The sequence below is a fragment of the Megalops cyprinoides genome, chromosome 19, assembly GCF_013368585.1.
Source record: "Megalops cyprinoides isolate fMegCyp1 chromosome 19, fMegCyp1.pri, whole genome shotgun sequence".
Classification (NCBI taxonomy): Eukaryota; Metazoa; Chordata; class Actinopteri; order Elopiformes; family Megalopidae; genus Megalops; species Megalops cyprinoides.
The window spans coordinates 15,951,941-15,971,109 of NC_050601.1; the positions used below are offsets into that span (position 1 = coordinate 15,951,941).

The 19,169-nt window shown below is 41.6% G+C and overlaps 1 protein-coding gene across 1 annotated transcript; it reads left to right on the forward strand.

Annotated features, from left to right (window-relative positions):
* Window positions 1-1,777: 1,777 nt before the first annotated feature.
* Window positions 1,778-18,867, forward strand: LOC118794286 (ras-related protein Rab-5C-like). Its single transcript, XM_036552509.1, has 6 exons — window positions 1,778-1,913; window positions 11,705-12,030; window positions 15,963-16,114; window positions 16,416-16,538; window positions 17,233-17,326; window positions 18,175-18,867. The coding sequence occupies exons 2-6, from the start codon at window positions 11,865-11,867 to the stop codon at window positions 18,300-18,302; spliced, it is 663 nt and encodes a 220-aa protein (XP_036408402.1). The 5' UTR covers window positions 1,778-1,913; window positions 11,705-11,864; the 3' UTR covers window positions 18,303-18,867.
* Window positions 18,868-19,169: the final 302 nt, after the last annotated feature.

Below are 19,169 nucleotides of genomic sequence, written 5' to 3' on the forward strand. Positions count from 1 at the left end.
AATTCATATGAGTAATATTTAAACAATTATTATTGATTGATTGATTCATATAAGTTATTTGTGTAATGTCAAACAAATGAACAAATATCTTAAATGGGAAATTCATGTAGATAATAAACACATAATGTGAAATAAATTGTGTATTAAACTAATTAAAATTATTTTTAAAAATATTGCTCTGTTTACCTTAACTGATTGAAGTCAGTTTTATTCAGAAAGGATATTTACAATTATTATAAAAATATTCTTGGAAAATAACTCAAAAGATACAAGACTTCACGGATGTGACAGGCCGAGAGTTTTAATTGCTGTTTGACAGTGCTGAAATTGTTCTACACTACAAGAAATTATTATTAATATGAAATGGAGTGCCATCTACTGGTTACTAAAAACACTACATGCGCCCTCTTGAAAGGCCTTCGCAATACTGTTATGCAACTGAATTCTTTCTGACAAGCTATAATTTTTCCTCTGGGAAAGTGGCAGGAAGCCAATTATTAATTGCAAACATTAAGCCATTTATAGAAATAAATGTTTCAAGTCTGGTGTTCCTGCCAGCATAGTCACATTTCAGAGCTGATGTGTCAGAGTGCTTTCCTTTCCCTCAGTACTTTTTTAAGATCAGTGCCAGTGATCACTAATAAATCATCCGTGACTGATGGTAAATCACTTTAGTGACTTTGACTTCTACATATTGCAAGCATTATGCCACCCCATTAATCAGAAGGTTGATCTGGCACAGGTAAAGGGTTGGTTTGACCTCTTCAGTGGTGACAACCAAGAATGGTTTAAAAACAGAAGACGGAAAGGAACAAATGCATCTTGCTTACAGAGAGAACAACACCTTTGTGCTATCAATACACTGGAGGCCAGATTGGCTGGACTAAATGTCTGGGGTGTTTGCAGACAGCGATTTCTAACCTCGCAAAATGTTACAGCTAAACGTAGTCCATCAGTGCCCAAGAAAAGACTACTGCAGAAATGATATATCCCCCGTCAGTCTTTGTGCATGTGAGTGGGTCTGCAGGTTTTCAATGGGACAAAAACAACACCTAAACACCCATTCACAGAGCACTGTAGTAATGCCAATGTATTTGTATGATTTAGAAGACTAACTGCTCACATATTTATTTTATCTGGCTGCACATATAACAGAATGAATGCAATTCCTTGATAAAGGATCATGCATAACATATTCTATCTAAATGATGATAGATGTTTATGAAACCTTGTCTCACATTATATTTTGAGGCAAATGGTGTTTATATGAAACTGGCATTATATTAACTTGTCAATACCTTTATTGTGTCTGACCAGTGATCATCGTGACTACAGGTTTGAACACTGTAGGTGATTCCTGTTACATTACATTATTGTCATTCAGCAGCCACACGTATCCAGAGCAACTTACCCCTACCGGGATGCTCTAGCTGGGAACTGAACCCGCACCCTTTCAGTTATGAGCCCTGCCCCTTACTAATATGCCACACTGTAATGTAATGTGATTTTTTCACAGTGTTGTACCCTTACAAAATAAATTAACAGTGAGTATGTCAGTAAATATCCAGCTTCGCAAACAGAGACATGAATATGTACATTGCTCCTCTAATAAACAACTTTAAATGAATCCCCAACCGGTCAACACCGAAAACTATCCAACCCGTTTTAGGCAGAGAGTGCTTAGCTCATGTTGTCATTGGTCGTTTTCTCAATCCGTCAAGAAGTCCCACCATTAAGAAGTAGGAGGATCCCGGAAGCGTATTTCACAAGGCGGAAGTGAAGGCCGGGGCCTGTGATGTGGAGTCGGCGAGAGCTGCCAAAGTGAAACACCGAAAAAGGATAGAATCGTGAAAACTGGGGGAATCGGGGAAATCATCACGCAGAAGCACGCTATTTTTAAACAGTGTATAACGGTAGGTGAAATTATCATGTTTCACGTAGGGGTCTGTCACACCGGTAAAATATTTCGAATTAGAATCGTAACGTTAGCTAGTCTAGCTAGATACTCTCTGCATATTGTTGTACCGCCTAGCTATCGAGCCAGCCAGCCAACCACTGTAATAAACTATAGCTATATAGCTTAAAAGGTTTAGCTAGTTAATAGCCTTCACAATTTTTCTAAGGTTAGAAACGCTTTCCATAGCAGCCAGTTGAGTGTTGTCTTCCCCTCATCTAACGTTAGCTAGCTAATAATATGCTCTTTAGTTGGTTAGTTGAACTAGCGAGCCATGTAGAGACTACTATGGGCAAGATGACTAGCTAGTCATACCAATATATTATGTTAGTTATCGAGTTGCGTCAGCCGCAGTAGATATCTAGATAGCTATCCACTTTTGTAAATTATGGATCTAAATCTAGTTAACCAGTTACTTAACGTTAAACAGTTTTACGAAGTTAACAGGGTTGCTAGCTAGTACATTGTCTTCAGCTATCGTTACGGAATCTTCACCTTTATATGTGAAAACCCAACATTATACAAAGTAATTCAAAACAAGATTGCTGGGAGGGTTAGTGACACTAACTAGCTTTTTGTCTAGGATCATATGGGGAAGTTGCTGAATTGTTTCTTGATTTAGGTAGACTAGCTAATCTAGCTGCAGATTACGAAGATTATGGCTTCCTTAAATGTCAACATTTTCTATTCGTTCATGCTGAAGAAAATTAAATTTGCCAAACGTCAGTACTGTCCTTGGTGGGATATATTAGTTGTCGGCAGCCTAAACATTCAGATCAACTCCCATTGTTCACTGTCTACTTGTCCATCAATGCGTTATGGTGATCTTTGGAAGTTTATGTACGAACGAACGTATATAGTTCTGGATAAATGCCGCGTTTTGAATTTATGAAGTGCTGTTTGTCAAACAAGCAGTCTCGCGTCTAACCAAAGGTAATTGTGCTGGATGGTTGCTCACGCTTTTTTCAAACCACACTCCGCTTCAGCAACAGCCAGACACAAACACCGCTGGTAGTTAGACGGGTCCCTAAGAGAGTTATACTCCCAGATGGGACCCAGTTGAGGGTTAGCCTGTTCCGACTCACGGCAAGTCGACCCCAAAACCCGTACATTTCTGTGTGTTTTTAGAGTATCAGCCGCTTCCCCCCTTTCCTAGTGTTTTAGTCGACAGCTTGTCACCACATGGAAGGGTGGCGAGGGTTTAAAGGAGAGCTTGTGATGTGAGAGTCAGGGGTTCAAAGCTCAGGTAAGACTTCCTCTTATAGCTTTACCCTTGAGCAGGGATAATGAACTCCATGCAAGCTACATACGGCGGAAAAATATGATTCAAGGCTTTTCTGAAACAGTTGTTGCCGGCGTCTGTCATGTGGACACAGCATGACCTTGCTCTCTGCTGTCTGCCTGCCCCTGTTGCCGTCTTCCGTCACTTCTGTCCCTTCCGTCACTTGTGTCACTTGTGTCATGTGTCCTCTTGTACCCTTTAATGTCTCTGCTTTCATACCAGAAGGCCTCTGTAAGTTTATTACAAGTGAACTTGAGCAGATTATTGAAGCTCTGAGCTTTGAGGAGGGATTTAAATCCCTTTAAACTAAGTGGCCTGCACTCTGTCAATTCAGAGTTTTCTCTACAAAGAGTGATGATTTGGTAGAGGCAAAAGGCCTCAAAAGAGAGAGATGAGATGAGAGGAAGAATGTGTTGCTGGACCCGAACTCTGTCAATGTATAATCCTTACAACCACTTTCTCATATTATAGGTTTTGAAAATGTACATTATATTTCTGTGTTCTGTCTGTTTTTGAACAAAGGTTGTTGGCATCTTAGAAAAAATGGTTATTACACACATTTTATTCAGGCTGACTGTTAAGACTTACATTTCCCCCAGTATGCAAATGTCCAGTGTTGGAGGGTGTGCTGATATTGCATTGCAGGGTCATGCTGGTTATTCACTGCTCTCGTGAGACGTTCCTCCGACTGTGAATGGATGTGAATCAGCACTCTTTACGAACACATTGAATGATCCATTTCCAGCTCTCGCCCTCTGTGCAGACAACTATGCAAGCCTAGTTTCACCGCCCACTTGTAGCTTGAACCACTTCCAGTCCTGGACCTGTGAGTCATGGCCACGGTATGACCGATCTCTTCCCTCTTCGCAGAATAGGGGACAGCTGTGGTGTGATGATATGTGGTTTACCTAAATGAAGCTGCAGCAAACTCGTGAGACACTTGAGTCTGATCTTGTGTGCTCCTCGGTGGGTTTCTCAGCCTCCTGGTTTACTTATGGTTAGTTGTGGCCGGCATTAGCAGGCATTTGACTGATTGCCGTCACCATAATCATGCCATTATAGCACTTGAATGGAGTGAAGGCACTTGCTCATGTTGGTGAATGGAGGCAGCAATAGCATTGCTCACTTTTCCATTCTTGTTTGTATTGTGAAGTGAAGATAATAAGTTGTCATTACCTATAATTACAGTAATGATACTTGTTAAGAAATGGTCTCTGCCAGTTGCAGCTGGCTGAGGACTCTGGTCAGAGTGCCTAACATCCAAAACCTTAGGTTTCTTTTAGGCTCTTGATATACGGTTTGGAAATGGAGAACTACTGGGCAGTAGTAATTGTTTGAACTTGCTATAAAGGAGCGCACCTCCTTTGAGAAAGATCTTAAACCAATCTTCTGGCATTCTGATGGGGTCAGTTACTTAATTACCACTTTTCATGAATATTTAATGATGTTTGGAAACACATTTTAGGTGTTGTGGGGAAAAATCTACAGGTGTTTGAAAACCCCTGATACCCCTGATCAAGTGTTTAGTTGGACCTAAGAGTACATCCCAAAACGTTATAGAGTCCTTGCATCTCTTCCTTATGTGTCTTCCTCATTTCCATCCAGGAATACCTTCTCTCTTCAGGGCAGATTTTTTTTTTTGTAAACATGGAATCCGTGGTTAATTTCACTGCTTATGGTCAATGTTTCATCCATAAAATGAAGTTTTATGTAGAATTCCAAGTTCTAGTTTAGGAAGACATAAAATATTACCTTGCCTTTCGATGCCATATTCAGTGAAAAAGATGATTGCAGGTGTTAAAATATAATTTATTTGTATTATGATTGTATTCTGACTGCTTATGTATTAACGTTTTTTGCTATTTCTTGTCATAGCAGATTAAAACTGTATGGAATGTAAGATATGTCTGTCGGCTTATGTCGTAGAACCCTGGAAAAACTCTTCTGCATGAGGATATATTAATACTGGTGGACAGGCAAGGACATGTATTGCTTCCTTCATGTATCTCCTACAGAACTGGAACCGTCCTCTTGGAGGCAACCAGTTACTGATTTCCTGCATGGTCACAGAAGATCCAAAGATGTAGGAATTGAGAAAAGGACAAAATTTATCACTATTGGGACACAGCCCAAGTTACCAGCCCGATTTTTAAATGCTTAGGATGTCCAACCAAACACTTTACCTGGGTTTTATTTTCCCAGTGCTGCATTTGGTACTTTTAAGGAAATTGCCGTGAGTGCACGTTGCTCTTACATGAACACCTCAGTAGCAAATGGGCAGAGCATGCTTAGCTGCTATGTACACACACAGCCCATGGCTAGTTTCTGAGACACTGGAGCAAGGGAGGGCACAGGAACTGGCTGTCCTTTTTCTGCTGCCATTTAAGTGCGATCTCTTCGGTTCTTGAAGGTGTCCCCCCTCTTGTGAAATCTGGTCATTGGCCTGTATCTGCACAGTATGGGAGAGTGTTTGCTGTACTGCTGCAGGAGAACCTCAGAGCCTAGGTAGTCAGCTAAGAGCGTGCGCTTCGCTGCATGTAATTTCGTTCTGGCAGTTGTCTTTGACAGTGTTCACTGATCCAAATAAACTTGGTCATCAGACTTTTTTTTTCCAAGCTTCTCTTTAGCAGATCAGCAGATTTGAAGTCTGAATCAGGTGAAACAGCCAAGTGTGGGAGAACTAGACCCTCAGCATAATTTTGTAGTTTGATTAAGCCTGTCATGAGTTGGATTTATCTATGTAGGTGTTATCTCAGCAGTTCCCAAACTGTTGCTCATGAGAAGGGACTAAGGCAGGTTATGTGGAAAGGCCTACATTATTTTCTGTGTTGCCAGTTTCCTTATTTAAAAAATGCCAATGGCAGTAGATTTCTTATGCTTAAATATGTAGGAGGCCATGTGTCATGCTTATCCCCCTCAGTGCACATACCTTAGTTATGACAAAATATAAAATGTCTAGAGTCACAATAGACAAAACAACATAACGTGGGTGATGCGAATATATGGTGCAGCTTACCTACTGTACAAGAATGGGGTAATGTGAAAGAGAGACATTATAATTGTACTATACAGTAGCCAGACCCAAGGAGTTGCAATATAAGAGGCTGAGGCAGAGGTTTTCTTCGGCATTGCATTAAATATTGCAGGAACTCCTTCAGAGGATGATTTATGGGCAGAGTTAAGATGAGAGTTGCATCTGAACCCTACAGCCACCAGCTTGTTTGCTTCTGTCAGCAGTCGGCCCCCTTCTACCTGAGGGAAGCATCCCAGGAGTCTTACTAGTGGACGGCAAGTGTCCTGCTCTGTGGGTCAGGGCTGACATTGCCATGGAAACGCAGCCCCTTTCCTTCCTGCCATTAGAAGTGCTGAAAGTGTGTAGCAAAGCAAAGTGAATAAAGGTGTCAGTTATAAAGAAAAGCTTCCGGTTACAATATTGGTGTGCTGCACAGCAGAGGGTGGGCTTACAGGGGTTAAAACTACAGTGCTTTCAAGACCCAGTTAACATACAGTTCAGCCCATCTGACATCTCTTCTAAATCATAGATGGAGAAACTCTAGCTTTTTGGCTGTTCTTGTTACAGACAGAGGTCCATCAGAGACAAACTCTATGGCTGCCTCTCCTTGTAGGCTCAGCTAATGTGAATGTAGAGAAATGTCAGGAGATGGGTACCAGGAAAGGAGCTGAGAAAACGCCAAACATTTAATTATGATGAGCCCCAAAAATTGTAATCATGACAAAAACAAGAACGATGTTAGTTGTTTTTCTTTTGTTTCTGACTTGAAAGAACGAAGTTTAGAGCTAGTTTTGTAGCATATTTAATTTATAGAACAGGAGACTTCTGTGTGCAAAGAAAGTGACAAATGTAATTTCAAATTTAGCTGACTGACTAATGCATTTTCAAATTTAGAGCTGACGAGAACAGAACATGATCACGGTTCTTTGTGGAAGTGAAAGTAGTGTATACCACATTTCTAGCTCTGTGAAGAACAAGTCATAAACTCAGGTCGCAGCAGGACATCTTGATTTTCACCATTGGCTTAACCTCAGTGTCAAAACGTAGAAATAGAATCCAAAAGGGAAACTATCGGTTTTTGAAAATGTTAATGCAGATATTCATATAAATGTTTTTTGTTTGAAAAATTATTGACCTATGCATAACCACTTGTATTCTCAGTAGCTATGCTGTTTTCAGCCTGAACAAAATGATTGACTCTTTGGGTGTGTGAAAGAGAGCAAAAATTGGCACAAGACAGGAGTGTCTGTAGATAGTGCTGTTTTGCAGTGGCGTATTGGCCATGGATTATGGTTGAGGCAACACCCAGACCCCAGAGACCCCGCCCTGACACTGTTATCTTAGCTGTGAAGGAGAATGGGGAAAGCGGACTTATCAACACTTAAGCTATTAACTGTCTGCTTTTCTGTCTTTTCAATTACGATTATTTGTGCTGTTTTGCTACCATTCAGAGTTGGCAGTTACATTCACTCATACGGCAGTGTTGTCAGATTGTATCGTCATTTCACAGAAAAGGGAATACAGTTGGTCCTAGCTCCAGAATTTGTGAACAGCTGTGACGTCCTTTGTGTGTTTATTATATGGTGACAACAGATACAACCTTGTTTTAAGAAGAAAGTGGGTTTTGAATATTGACAAAGAAGTTTACTACAACAGAAAATACACCCTGGCCTGTATCTCTTTCAAAAAGTTAAGTTAAATTAAACTTTGAGTTCTTCTGCTATGATAACTGCACCAACATATTAATAGACTTATACAAACATTTCCAAAATCAGTTGTGCACTATGCTGTAGAAGCACTCTGGGAAAAGGAAGTGCTTGTCATTTCTGTCTGCCTCTTCAGCTGCCAGCACTGTTTTTCTGTGTACGTCACTGAAATGACCATGATTCTTCTAGCTGAGTGAATGATAATACTTAAAAACTGTCTTAAATAGTCACAAAATGCTGACCTTCACCAGGGTGCAATATTTGTTTCAGAGGTCATCAGTCAACTGAACTGACCCGTGAGGGTAACATTGCCTCTCATGTCGGCCCTCTCCCACTTTGAGTGTGGCTGTACTAACTCCACCCTTGGATATTTGGTCTGTGTGCATGATATGACTTGTGCTGTTCCTGCTAAACTCTTTCTTTGGACTCACTGCTGCTGGCTAAACAGGCTAAGTGACAATTATGACTCAGTTCAACAGTCATCAATATTAAAGTTTTTTTTCCACCTACGTTTTAACCCCCCCATAATGTAGGGCAGTCCAGAACCTTTGTGGCTTTTCTTAATATTTTCACACATCAAATTGCAAGGTTTTTCTTTTCCTGAATGATAGTACACAGCTTACATTTTCCTAATTAAGCATGCACAAGGTGTGGCATGGAATCTGCCTTGTTTAAATGATCACCATATTCTTTCTCTGAACACAGCACAGCTGATAGAGAGTGGTTCCACTTCTACCAGGCAGAAAAGATACTTCCATCTTGGTCACTTTACCCATTGTCATGTAGGCTAAGTCTGAATTAGACGCAGTCCCAATGTCGTGTAGCTAAAAATAAGAATGATTTCTGCATGCGATTCTCTGAAAGAAGCTGAATTTGATGATTTGTTATCTGGTTTCTGTCTTGGTAAATTCCACGATTTACAAGTGGGCTGTTCTATTATGAGTTGTATCTTAGAAGCAGAAGTACAGTGCATTTTCACTGTACTGTTATAAATGTCCTCAAACAAACAAAACCCATATTGGGAGGAGTTTAACCAATGGTGTGAGAGCAGGGGTTTGAGAAATAATATCTGCCAAATAGACTAGACTTCTAGACGGCTAGCTAAATTGCATGGCTTACTAAATTTATATTATCGCCTCAAAAGAAGTTGCACAACTAACCGGCTGACACCCTAATATTTATTCACATGGGGCTTTAGTGCCAGTGTCTAAAAGCTTCAGAGTGGCTTATAGGTTGACAGCGGGTTGGCAGTGAGTGTTGTTTCATGGACAGTGCTTACGAGGAGGATGCTCCACCAGCTGTATCCTACAAACTGCTTCCTGTAGATCTTCAGCAGTAGGGAGTCTGAAAGAGTGATGTGAAGTGAGACAAGTCCCTTCCACAACAATTTACCAGTGCCAGTGCATTCGTTGCATAGAAGTGGAAGATTAACTCACCGATTTGCATTAACTGACTTACATTTTTACAGTCTCTGATAAAATGACAGCCCCTCCCTGCAAATACTTTCTATTGAATTACACATTTGCTTGAAGAACCTCAACATTATTTAACCCCATTATCATAGACCACCTGAAGCAGCTTTCTCCCCCTAACAGCAGCTGTTACCACTCAGTCAATGTTGGTGTTATTTTGAGGTTAATACTGTCAAAGAAGTATGAATATAACTATATTTAAGGGAATAAGACAATTTTCAGGCGCGATTTCCATCTAAACATATTTCCTTAATTTAGTGGTGTTCACCACAGGCAATATTTGAATGGATGCACTTCAGACCTATAAATCAAGAACAACCTCAGTTCACAGTGACGTTTCTGATTGAAATTAGTTTGGTATAATGAACAAGTAAAATATTGTAATGTGGTGAGCATGCTCAAGGGCCCATAGCCCTTTGTGTCTGCACATTGTTCTACCTGATTTTAAATGGGTTTGGTTAATGGAGCTCTTTAATGTTTGCACTGATACACACCCAGTGGCCACACCCATATTGATCCAGGAGGTAGTGTATCAGGCAATGTAAGCTTAATTTAGCCCTGTTGCCAGAAAGAGAGAATACTGTGTGGAATTTCCCAGCCCTCACATGCATTTCCACACTAACGGGCAGTTTGCTTTATAGTTATTGCTATCTTCTGCACTGGCTCCACTGCCTCCACACCCCATTTTGTCTTCCTAAACAGAGATTTTGCCCATCTTAATGTAATTTATGCCCTGTCTCTTGGTCACTTTTCACCTCCTAGGGTAGCCTCCGTCGATATCCTGGCGGACCAACCAATAGGCCTGCCCACAAAAGGGCAGCAATTGAATATATCATAGATTAGGCTGATTTTTGGATGTAACAGGGTGCTGAGCCAGCAGGAGAGAGCAAACAAAAACCTGCATGAATTTTTTATAAAGAATTTCTGGCACTACGCTGACCCACTTTGGAAACCTCTAGAGAGGAGATGCCATAAAAACTTAAACTGGAGCCCGCTAAGATGTGTTTGGGCTCTGAACTTTCCGGTAGGTCACATTTAATTTTTCAGCTGTTCCGATTGCTGTAGACACAGCTCTTGGAGTTTTGGAAAAGCAAATAGCCAAGGAGTTGTGTTATTTATATCAGCTGCCGTATAGCCGAGATCATTATCAGGTGAGAAGCAGTGTCACCTATGTATTTGCTGTGCTACCAATATGTCAGTTTTGATGTTGACGTTTGGAATTTGGAAGTGCCAACAGCAGTTAGCCATACAAATTGCATTCTGTAAGTACATGGCATTTATTTTCTTTTTTAATATAGATTTTCAGCAGCCTTCATTCCACAGCCTAGTTTTGAACACACTGTTCTGATACACAGTAGTCTAATAGTTGTGTCATATACACCTGAAAACCAGCTGACAGTCGTCTTTTTATCACGGAAAATGCAAGGAGAAAGATGACCAGAAACTTCAAGAACATCAAGGTTGATTATCCAGATCCGATTTTTTTTTCCGCTGCAGTTAAAACCTACGCTGTCCAACGCTGTAGGTATTCCTGTCCTTTTTTATGCAGCTGCTGGTGTGTCTGCTGACCTGCCTGATTGGAGACGGTGGTGGGCGTGCCATCACGTGGTCGAGATGACCTTTTCCTCAGGGGCTTCCTGTCAGTGGCTCCAGTGGCCTTGTGTTCACCCCTCGGTTCTGCCCCTCTCCTCTGAGTCTGTGCAGCGTGAGCATTCTGGCTGTAACTGGGGCTTGTCGTTACTCACAAAATGCATGGAAGCAAGTGCTGTTCATTCTGAAGTCCAAAGTAAATCCGGATTTGGGAGGGCCCCATGTAGCCAGGAGCAATGCGCAGCAGTGAGGCCTACGTTGTGCTGCCTTTTTGTACAGTGCATCTAGTGCGTTTGTCAGTTTGTGGTAGGGTGTGGTGCGCTTCTTTTGCAGCGGGATGACAAATATAGCACTAAGAAAACTGTCTGACTGGACCTTCCAGACTATTTGTAAAGCCAAACATGCTACATGAACAAGCGTATCTTGACAACCATAGGTGGACATGGCACCTATACAGAATTACACTGATATTAGACAGGTAATATGTGCAGGTATATGTGGGATGATCTTCTGAGGTGGGTTTGGTGCAAAAATATGACCCTACATCTACGTCCTGGTTCACGGACCCAGTTTCGTTTTGCTCTGAGGTGGGCTCTCTTTAAATTGCAATTGCAGTGGTAAACTTGGCCTATTTGAGAGTGTTCCCTTGGGAATGTAACTGGTACTGACTCCTGCTTTGTGCTCCAGCTTTGCAGGAGGAGAGCCCTTGACCCGTCTGGACCCAGCCTGGCCCGGCCCAGCCCGTCCCAGCCAGCACACTCCTCCTCCAGCGCCAGCCTCGGCCCGGGCCTCTCCAGAGCCACCCAGTTTCCATCCTTCTCTCCCGCGGTAGCCTCAGCACAGCTCCATGGCAGGTCGGGGAGGAGCGGCACGGACTAACGGCGCCGCCGCCAGCAACAAGATCTGCCAGTTTAAGCTCGTGCTGCTGGGGGAGTCGGCGGTGGGCAAGTCCAGCCTGGTGCTGCGCTTCGTCAAGGGCCAGTTTCATGAGTACCAAGAGAGCACCATCGGAGGTGAGCGTTCACCCAACTCCCATAAGAATCTGCCCACAAAGCCTCCCCCCAGCTCATCTCTGTTATCATCATTACCTCTGTCTGGAATAAGCTTGGCTGCTGGCACCTCTGTTGTGTGTGTTGTTTACTGTTTGTTTTATGACGTTTCAGACTGACTTTTAAATGCAGATGCTGAAAGTCTCTTTGTGTCTAATGAAAACCTGCCATTGTTTAGTTCAAAGGTAGTGAACCTGCAGCTCGTGGGCGGATCGGGAACAACTAGACCTGATTTATTTTCACTCCCTGCCTCAAAATTTCAGTTTCACAACTATGTTTTGTGCATTGTTCTTCTGCACAGTCCTTTTTCCTTGCACAAAGAGGGAAAGCTGCTGTTTTAGCTCCTATGGCTTGCAGGTCAGAAAGATCAAGCCAAGTCAACTTATTTGACTTTACTGAGGAGTAAGATGAATTTGTAAGTGTAAGAGTAAATGTGAATTTGTTCATATGAAAACTTCTGTTATGAGTATAGGGGTCAAAAGAAGTGTATGTGCTTGCACATAATTGATTTATGTTAAGGAGTATATTTGTTATGCATAGGCTGTGCAGGAATTTGTTTTGTTCTGCATAATTAGTACCGTGTGCTTGATACTAAACCCTGAAACGGATACACCCTTGTGCCCTGACTGCAGTGATCTCAAGGGCAGACCAGGGCAGACTTGGCTGAGGGCAGTGGGGCTTTTTTTCCAATATGGAAAGTCCTCACTGAAGTCTGTCCACTTGGCTCTGGCATTTTCTTTGAAGCAGGGGACTGGAAGAGGATGAACCATCAGTCATTTGATCAGGAAGGAAGGAAATTGGTCAACAGTGGAGATCCCTGGATCTTTTACAGGGATCATGGGAGACAGGACATTGATAAGCGTACAGTTCAGGGGCTGAGAGGGACGTTCAAGTAATGCTGTTTAGTGTGGTGGTGGTTGAAGTTTTTAATGCCTTTGTAATAGGCACTACCTTTCAGGCCATTAAAGCCTGTTTTGCCCAAGACAGAAATCAGTATAGCAAGGATGGAACAAGAAAGCCAGAAAACTTTACTATTTGCAGGTAAAAGAAAAGAGTCAGCAGCTTGGGCAAGGGTCACAGCGCTTTAGAACGGCTTGAACTGTTTGCTAGCAGTCCCTGCAGGCATGTGACTGAATGGGACACATTAGAACAACAGTTAGGTTCACAAGATTAGCCCCCCCCCCCCCCCCCCCCTCCCACTCCCTCTGCCCCTGGCACCTTCTCTCTGTCCTGCTGCAGGTGTGCAGTCTTGTGAAAGTTTAACCTGCTCGTAACAGCCACTTTGAGTTCAGCAGGTTTATTGTGCTTTCAGCCTTCTTTCCACATACTGTTTGCAGGGACGAATGCACCATTTCAGCAAATGACAAAGTTGATGGCCAAAATGTAGACATTGATTTTTAAGAGATCTGGAGAATAACGGTAACATAGCAAGCTTTAGAGGAAAAAATGTAAAACAAAACATTATTCTTACTCACTGGAAGAGAGTTTTAACCCATTCTTACTAAATTATTCAATATTAAATCAGTGTAGACACCTTTAGGAACTCTGTTATAAATGTGATGATCTTGCTGTTTAATCCAAAATGTAGTTGTCTGTGGTACCCAGCTACCACTGGGGCTAGAAATTGGCCTCTAATTTTTGGATGGACATGCTAAGCTCTCTCTCAGAATGCATGCCTGCCATTTGAAGAAGTAGATAAGCGCCATCGCTGTGTTCAGTCACTGATGTTCATTGAGCAAAAGGATTTATGTCCCATGTAGCTGTCTACAATGGAGCTGACTGACTTGATGTTATTAGTATGTTTTCCTTTTAATTTACAAGAGCTCTTACAAGTGCTGTTTCATCTTTTGCAGCTTGCTAATCTAGCACTGTTTGTTGATCATTTGTAAAGGAATTTTTGTGCAATACACACTAAATACTACACACATTGAGGATGCACAGTTGCTATTTTTTCAAGCTGATAGAAAGTTAGCTTGCTAGGTAGTTCCATAGTTATGCACACCTTACCAAGAATGAAAATAAAAATGCACAACTAAAGGCTAATTCACACTGTGAATGCTAAGGAAACTAACCTATGTATTGATGCTGCAGTGCATCTGTTCTTAAATGATTGTATGTTTGCTTGACAGACGCTTAACAGCTTAACTAGCTAGTTTACGTGGTCAGTAGTAATGCCGTGTATAGTGATATGTTTGTATTTTATTAACTTGTGTAATATGGCAGGAGGTAGTTGGAGATTGAGGGTTCACCTAGAAACAAGCACTGCTGTGTGTCTGATACACTGTGTAGCTTGCAAGCTAATGAGCTGTATTGACCTCCGCTTGTCTAGCTAATGAGCAGACGGCTGTGTATCCTCACCAGCATTAAATTGTCTTGTAAATGATCCTTACATTGATCATTGAATCTTCTGCCATTCTGAATCATAGTGTTAGTTAACCAAGAACAACTGTGGATGTGCTCAAATAGTTAACAGGCTAGCAAGCTCATGTCTCCCACAAAATACTTTATTGATTATTACTCGGATTGGTTTAACACAAGTCATTAGCTGTCTGCTGGAACACTGAAGTGTTTTAGGCTAATCAAATTATGAACTGATGCCAATGTGTTTGGTGGACTTGGTTCAGCGAAATCATTTTTATCATTGCCGTCTTTGCAAGTTTCAGTATTCTCCATATTCCTAGGTAGGACTGAATGTGATGTCAAGGCCAGAGTTGTCCTTTTGGAAAGAAAGCTGTGAAACATGCGGGTTTCCTGGTTTTGTGTGGTTCCTGTCCCATGACTCCTGGTGGAAAAGGGGTTAAGGAGACCCAAGCAGTAGATTCCTGTTTTGCACTTTTTGTCACTGGAATAAGCAAAATGGTTCAAATGGAGTAATGCATCTGCCCCCCCCCCCCCCCCCCCATATCTGTCTTGATAAGCTCTTCCTTTTCAGAGCAAGGCTGCGTAGTTTTCAGAAAGGGTTACAGTCACTGCTGCCCATCTACAAATACAGACGAAACAGACGAAAGGCTTTCTTGTTGAATGCTTATTTCCTGTGAACTCTTTGGACATCTGTCTTGCGTGATTTTTCACTTCTCATAGTACTTTGTCTTTGGAAGTCAGTCATCAGAAAAAGCATTTGAAGTTTGTTTGTCCACAGTAAATAGTGAGGAAGAGTTTCTGTCCCATTCCACTACCAAATGCATTTATCAGTATGCTGATATAATGCAGCCATAGCCATTTTCCCCACGTTGTGCTGAAACAGCAGCAGTTAAATGTAAGGTAAATGTTGTGATCAGTGGTGTGCTTACCTCTTAGGTGAGCTTTAGTGTTGAAGAGTAATATGTTCCTTCTCTTTCCCGTTCTGTGTAGAGCTCTTGGGCCATTTTGATGTGTTTCTGAACGCCTCTGCATGAAAGCATAATGAAACATATGCAGCTGCATTAGTTGTTTACTCATGTTTTTACACCTTTTCATATGTCCGTATCGGCGGGTGTATTTGGCTTGGATGTTTGCGTGACTGCGGGGGTTTAGTTTTGACGCCAGTGGGAACTGAAATACCCTCTAGGTTGTCTTCAGTGTACTCCAAGCACCTTGGTAATGGGAATGAACAGGGAACTGCAACCGAAAGCTTTTCTGTGATCTTACTAGGGCCTGAACCAAGTCAGAGAGAGAGAGAGTCAGAGAGAGCGCGCAGCAACGCAATGTACAAGAAGGGACAGGAAGGAGAGTACGACAGCCCATTTAACCACAGCAACAGTGTCAACCATCATGCAGTGCAAGGGTTTAATTACAACGAGTGCAGTGGTCTGAGTGGACGACGGGGGAAGGGGCAGAAGGAAGGAGGACAGCATGAGAAAATATGTGGAAAAACAGCACTCTCTGCTGACATCTGTTTTTTTTTCTGCCCCCACCAGCTGCCTTCCTCACACAGACAGTCTGCTTGGACGACACGACGGTAAAGTTTGAGATCTGGGACACTGCCGGACAGGAGCGGTATCACAGCCTGGCGCCCATGTACTACAGAGGGGCTCAGGCAGCCATCGTGGTCTACGACATCACTAACACAGTAGGTGGAGTGCCGCCCCTGCTGTCAGCCACGCCCTTTGCCCTTGCCGCATGCACCACATGACACTGCACCAACACAGATGATTTCTAAGACAATGATCACATCCACCGCCTCTGCCTACTCAGTGTGAGTGAGTCTTTCGGTGTGAAAGTGCATGAAAGGGCTTGCAACTAACACAAAAAAACAGAAGAATTTGTATTTGGGGAATTCTGTTTTTCTTTGTTTATTCAAGAAGAAAAATTAGAGAAAGAAGAACCTTTGAAATGAGCACACTGTTTGTTGTTGTGGCTGATTTCGCCAGGATACATTTGCACGTGCAAAGAACTGGGTGAAGGAACTGCAGAGACAAGCCAGCCCGAACATTGTCATTGCGTTGGCAGGGAACAAGGCCGATCTTGCCAGCAAGAGAGCTGTAGACTTCCAGGTACAGTAAATCACCTACCAAAGACAGCTGGACCCCACATGAGAGAAATGGCATCACATATGGTTTTTAGGGCTGAATTGTAATACTCAAGTCTGTAGATTTGAATGTCTGTTCAACAGCAGAAAATGTAATTTGGGAAAATTTTTGAGCAAAAAGTTGATTTATTAAGAAGAATATAGAAACAATACACAGAACTAACTAGTGTTTTAGAAATTTGTTCTCTGGTACAGCATTTGAGTGACACTACTTCTCCGTGGTGACAGAGAAAAGATTACATTCTCAACAACTGTAGAATATTAATGTATGGAATTATTTAAAAATATGCCTTTAAATTGCAGACAAAACTGCAATAATGTTAAGCTTAGATTGCAAGAAATGTAAATCTTGGAGCACAGCAAGTATGTGTCACCAAAACTGCATTGCTTGTGTTTTGTAAACAGCTATAGACTCTTGTTCCACACCCTTTGAGTACTCAAGAAGTAAAATTTGTTCATTATTCCGCAATTTTATTGTTGTTGTGGAGAAATGTGCACCTGTGGACTTTGAGATTGTTGCTGACAGTCTATATCACCTCAGAATTGTTGCTTTTAGCAAAGCTGCCTTTCTAGTGTGAGTGAAATATTCAAGTGATGTCTCTGTAGTTTGTAATGAAAAGCCTTCTTTCAAAATGAGCTTGTGATCTGTGTCCTCCCAGGAAGCACAAGCATATGCAGATGACAACAGTTTGCTCTTCATGGAGACCTCTGCCAAGACCGCCATGAACGTCAATGAAATCTTTATGGCCATAGGTACAGTATTATTTCTGAGCCAGGCTCTTACTGTTACCATGGTAACTCCATGTTTTTAGACTGCTACTACCTCCAAGGGAAGTATGGGCAAAACATGTCATTTGCTAAGTGTGGCTAGTGAAAGAAAGCTGAATATGTGCTAGTAGGAATACGTATTTGGAATACATTTACATTCAGTCATTTGGCAGATTCTCTTATCCGCAACTTAAAAAGCACATATGAGAAGATTACGCTAAGTTCAGAGATGATACTAAATCATAATGGTCACCATCTGATGGAGTAGCAGAAGTCATTACATCACAGGCCATATTCTGTTACGTGCCATAATGTGTGCAAGAGAACGACTGAGGATGCAGCAAATGTTTTTAGGATGTGGTATGAATTTTCAGACTTCATTGCTAATTGAACTAAGATGCAGTTTGAACAGCCAAGTTTTCAATATTGCCAAATCGAGCACTGCTTGTGCTCAGCCCTGAATTTACTGAAAATAAAATGTTGTCGTTGTGTGTTTGTGGAGACTCTCTGAAATTGATCATGGGTTTTGCCACAAAGCTGCCCCAAGTTCATTTGATCTAAATGTAGGTAATGTTCAGAGTGCCTGTCCTGTACTGGATGGTTTATATGGATGGTCATGGATTAAATAACAAAATGTTTTCTATGATTCATACTTCTGGTTCTGGGGAACTGTAGTTCCTTGTTTGTTGTTCTTGTTCAATGGAACAAATCTAACTACTTGAAAAGACCAGCTAGAGAATATTGTCCAGGACCAGTGCACAGTCTAATTTTGCAGTCTTTGTGCCTTGTGTGTTTCTGTGCTCACTTCCCCTATCCCCTCGCCTTCCCTGTAGCCAAGAAACTGCCGAAGAATGAACCCCAGAGTGGGGCAGGGGCTGGTGGCCGGGCCAGGGCAGGAGTGGACCTACAGGATACCACGCCGCAGAACAGAAGCAGCCAGTGCTGCAGCGGTGGCAATTAAGACACAGATCCTGACGACTGCAAGCCAGGCACCAACCGACCAATGTCATCCATGGCAAAAGCAACCGGACAAAATCAAGATCAGTTCTGACCAATCGCACTTGGTGGAGCCCACCGTTCACTTTATTCCTCTGCATTTCTGGAAAAAAAATCACAGTCTGGAGGAAATTCCATTGGCTCTTTTTGCTCTTTCTATCATTATTTTCCTGTTTAAAACTAATTCAATTATGTCTTAAGTCACTTTTTTTTTTTTAAAACTTCCTCTTCAGGTGGTGGGTGCTTGTAGCAAATATTTTTCTCCAGACCCTGATCCTCTCCTTGTCCCACTCAATCCCCCTCCTCCCTCTCGAAATTGCAGGCAGGGGAATTGATGGAGTCTTCTCCTTCCATAGCTATCTTGTCTATTATTATCATTATTATTGTTATAAATATAATAATAATTATTATTATTACCATCATCATCAATACTACTGTTCTGGCACAAGAAAAACAGTGATTTAATAGTCTAGGTTGTCTATGGTTTCCAATCATTTATATACAAAATATCCAACCATACACATAGTGCATTAACAGTTGATATTACACCAGTAAGTCATTTTTAGCATTAATGTAATGTTTTTTGAATCTGTAGGATACAATGATGAGAAATAATTAAAAAAGAGATTTTTTTTTCCTGACCAAAATCACAATTGCAAGTATTGAAAAATGTTGTATTTGTATTGTATGTTTTTTTTTTCTTCAGACATGTAACCAGTCAGTACTTATTGTCAATACAGTACCTTCCCAATATAATATATTTTTTTGTCATTGTTACTTATTTGTGTTAGAGAATGACTTTTTAATGTGATATGTTTTTCTTTTGTTTTGT

Bases quoted from the DNA above. Each gene is read 5' to 3' on its own strand.
- LOC118794286 (XM_036552509.1), top strand. From the start codon at position 11,865: ATGGCAGGTCGGGGAGGAGCGGCACGGACTAACGGCGCCGCCGCCAGC. The intron at 12,031-15,962 runs GTGAGCGTTCAC...TGCCCCCACCAG, and splicing joins CCAAGAGAGCACCATCGGAG to CTGCCTTCCTCACACAGACA. The intron at 17,327-18,174 runs GTACAGTATTAT...CCTTCCCTGTAG, and splicing joins TGAAATCTTTATGGCCATAG to CCAAGAAACTGCCGAAGAAT.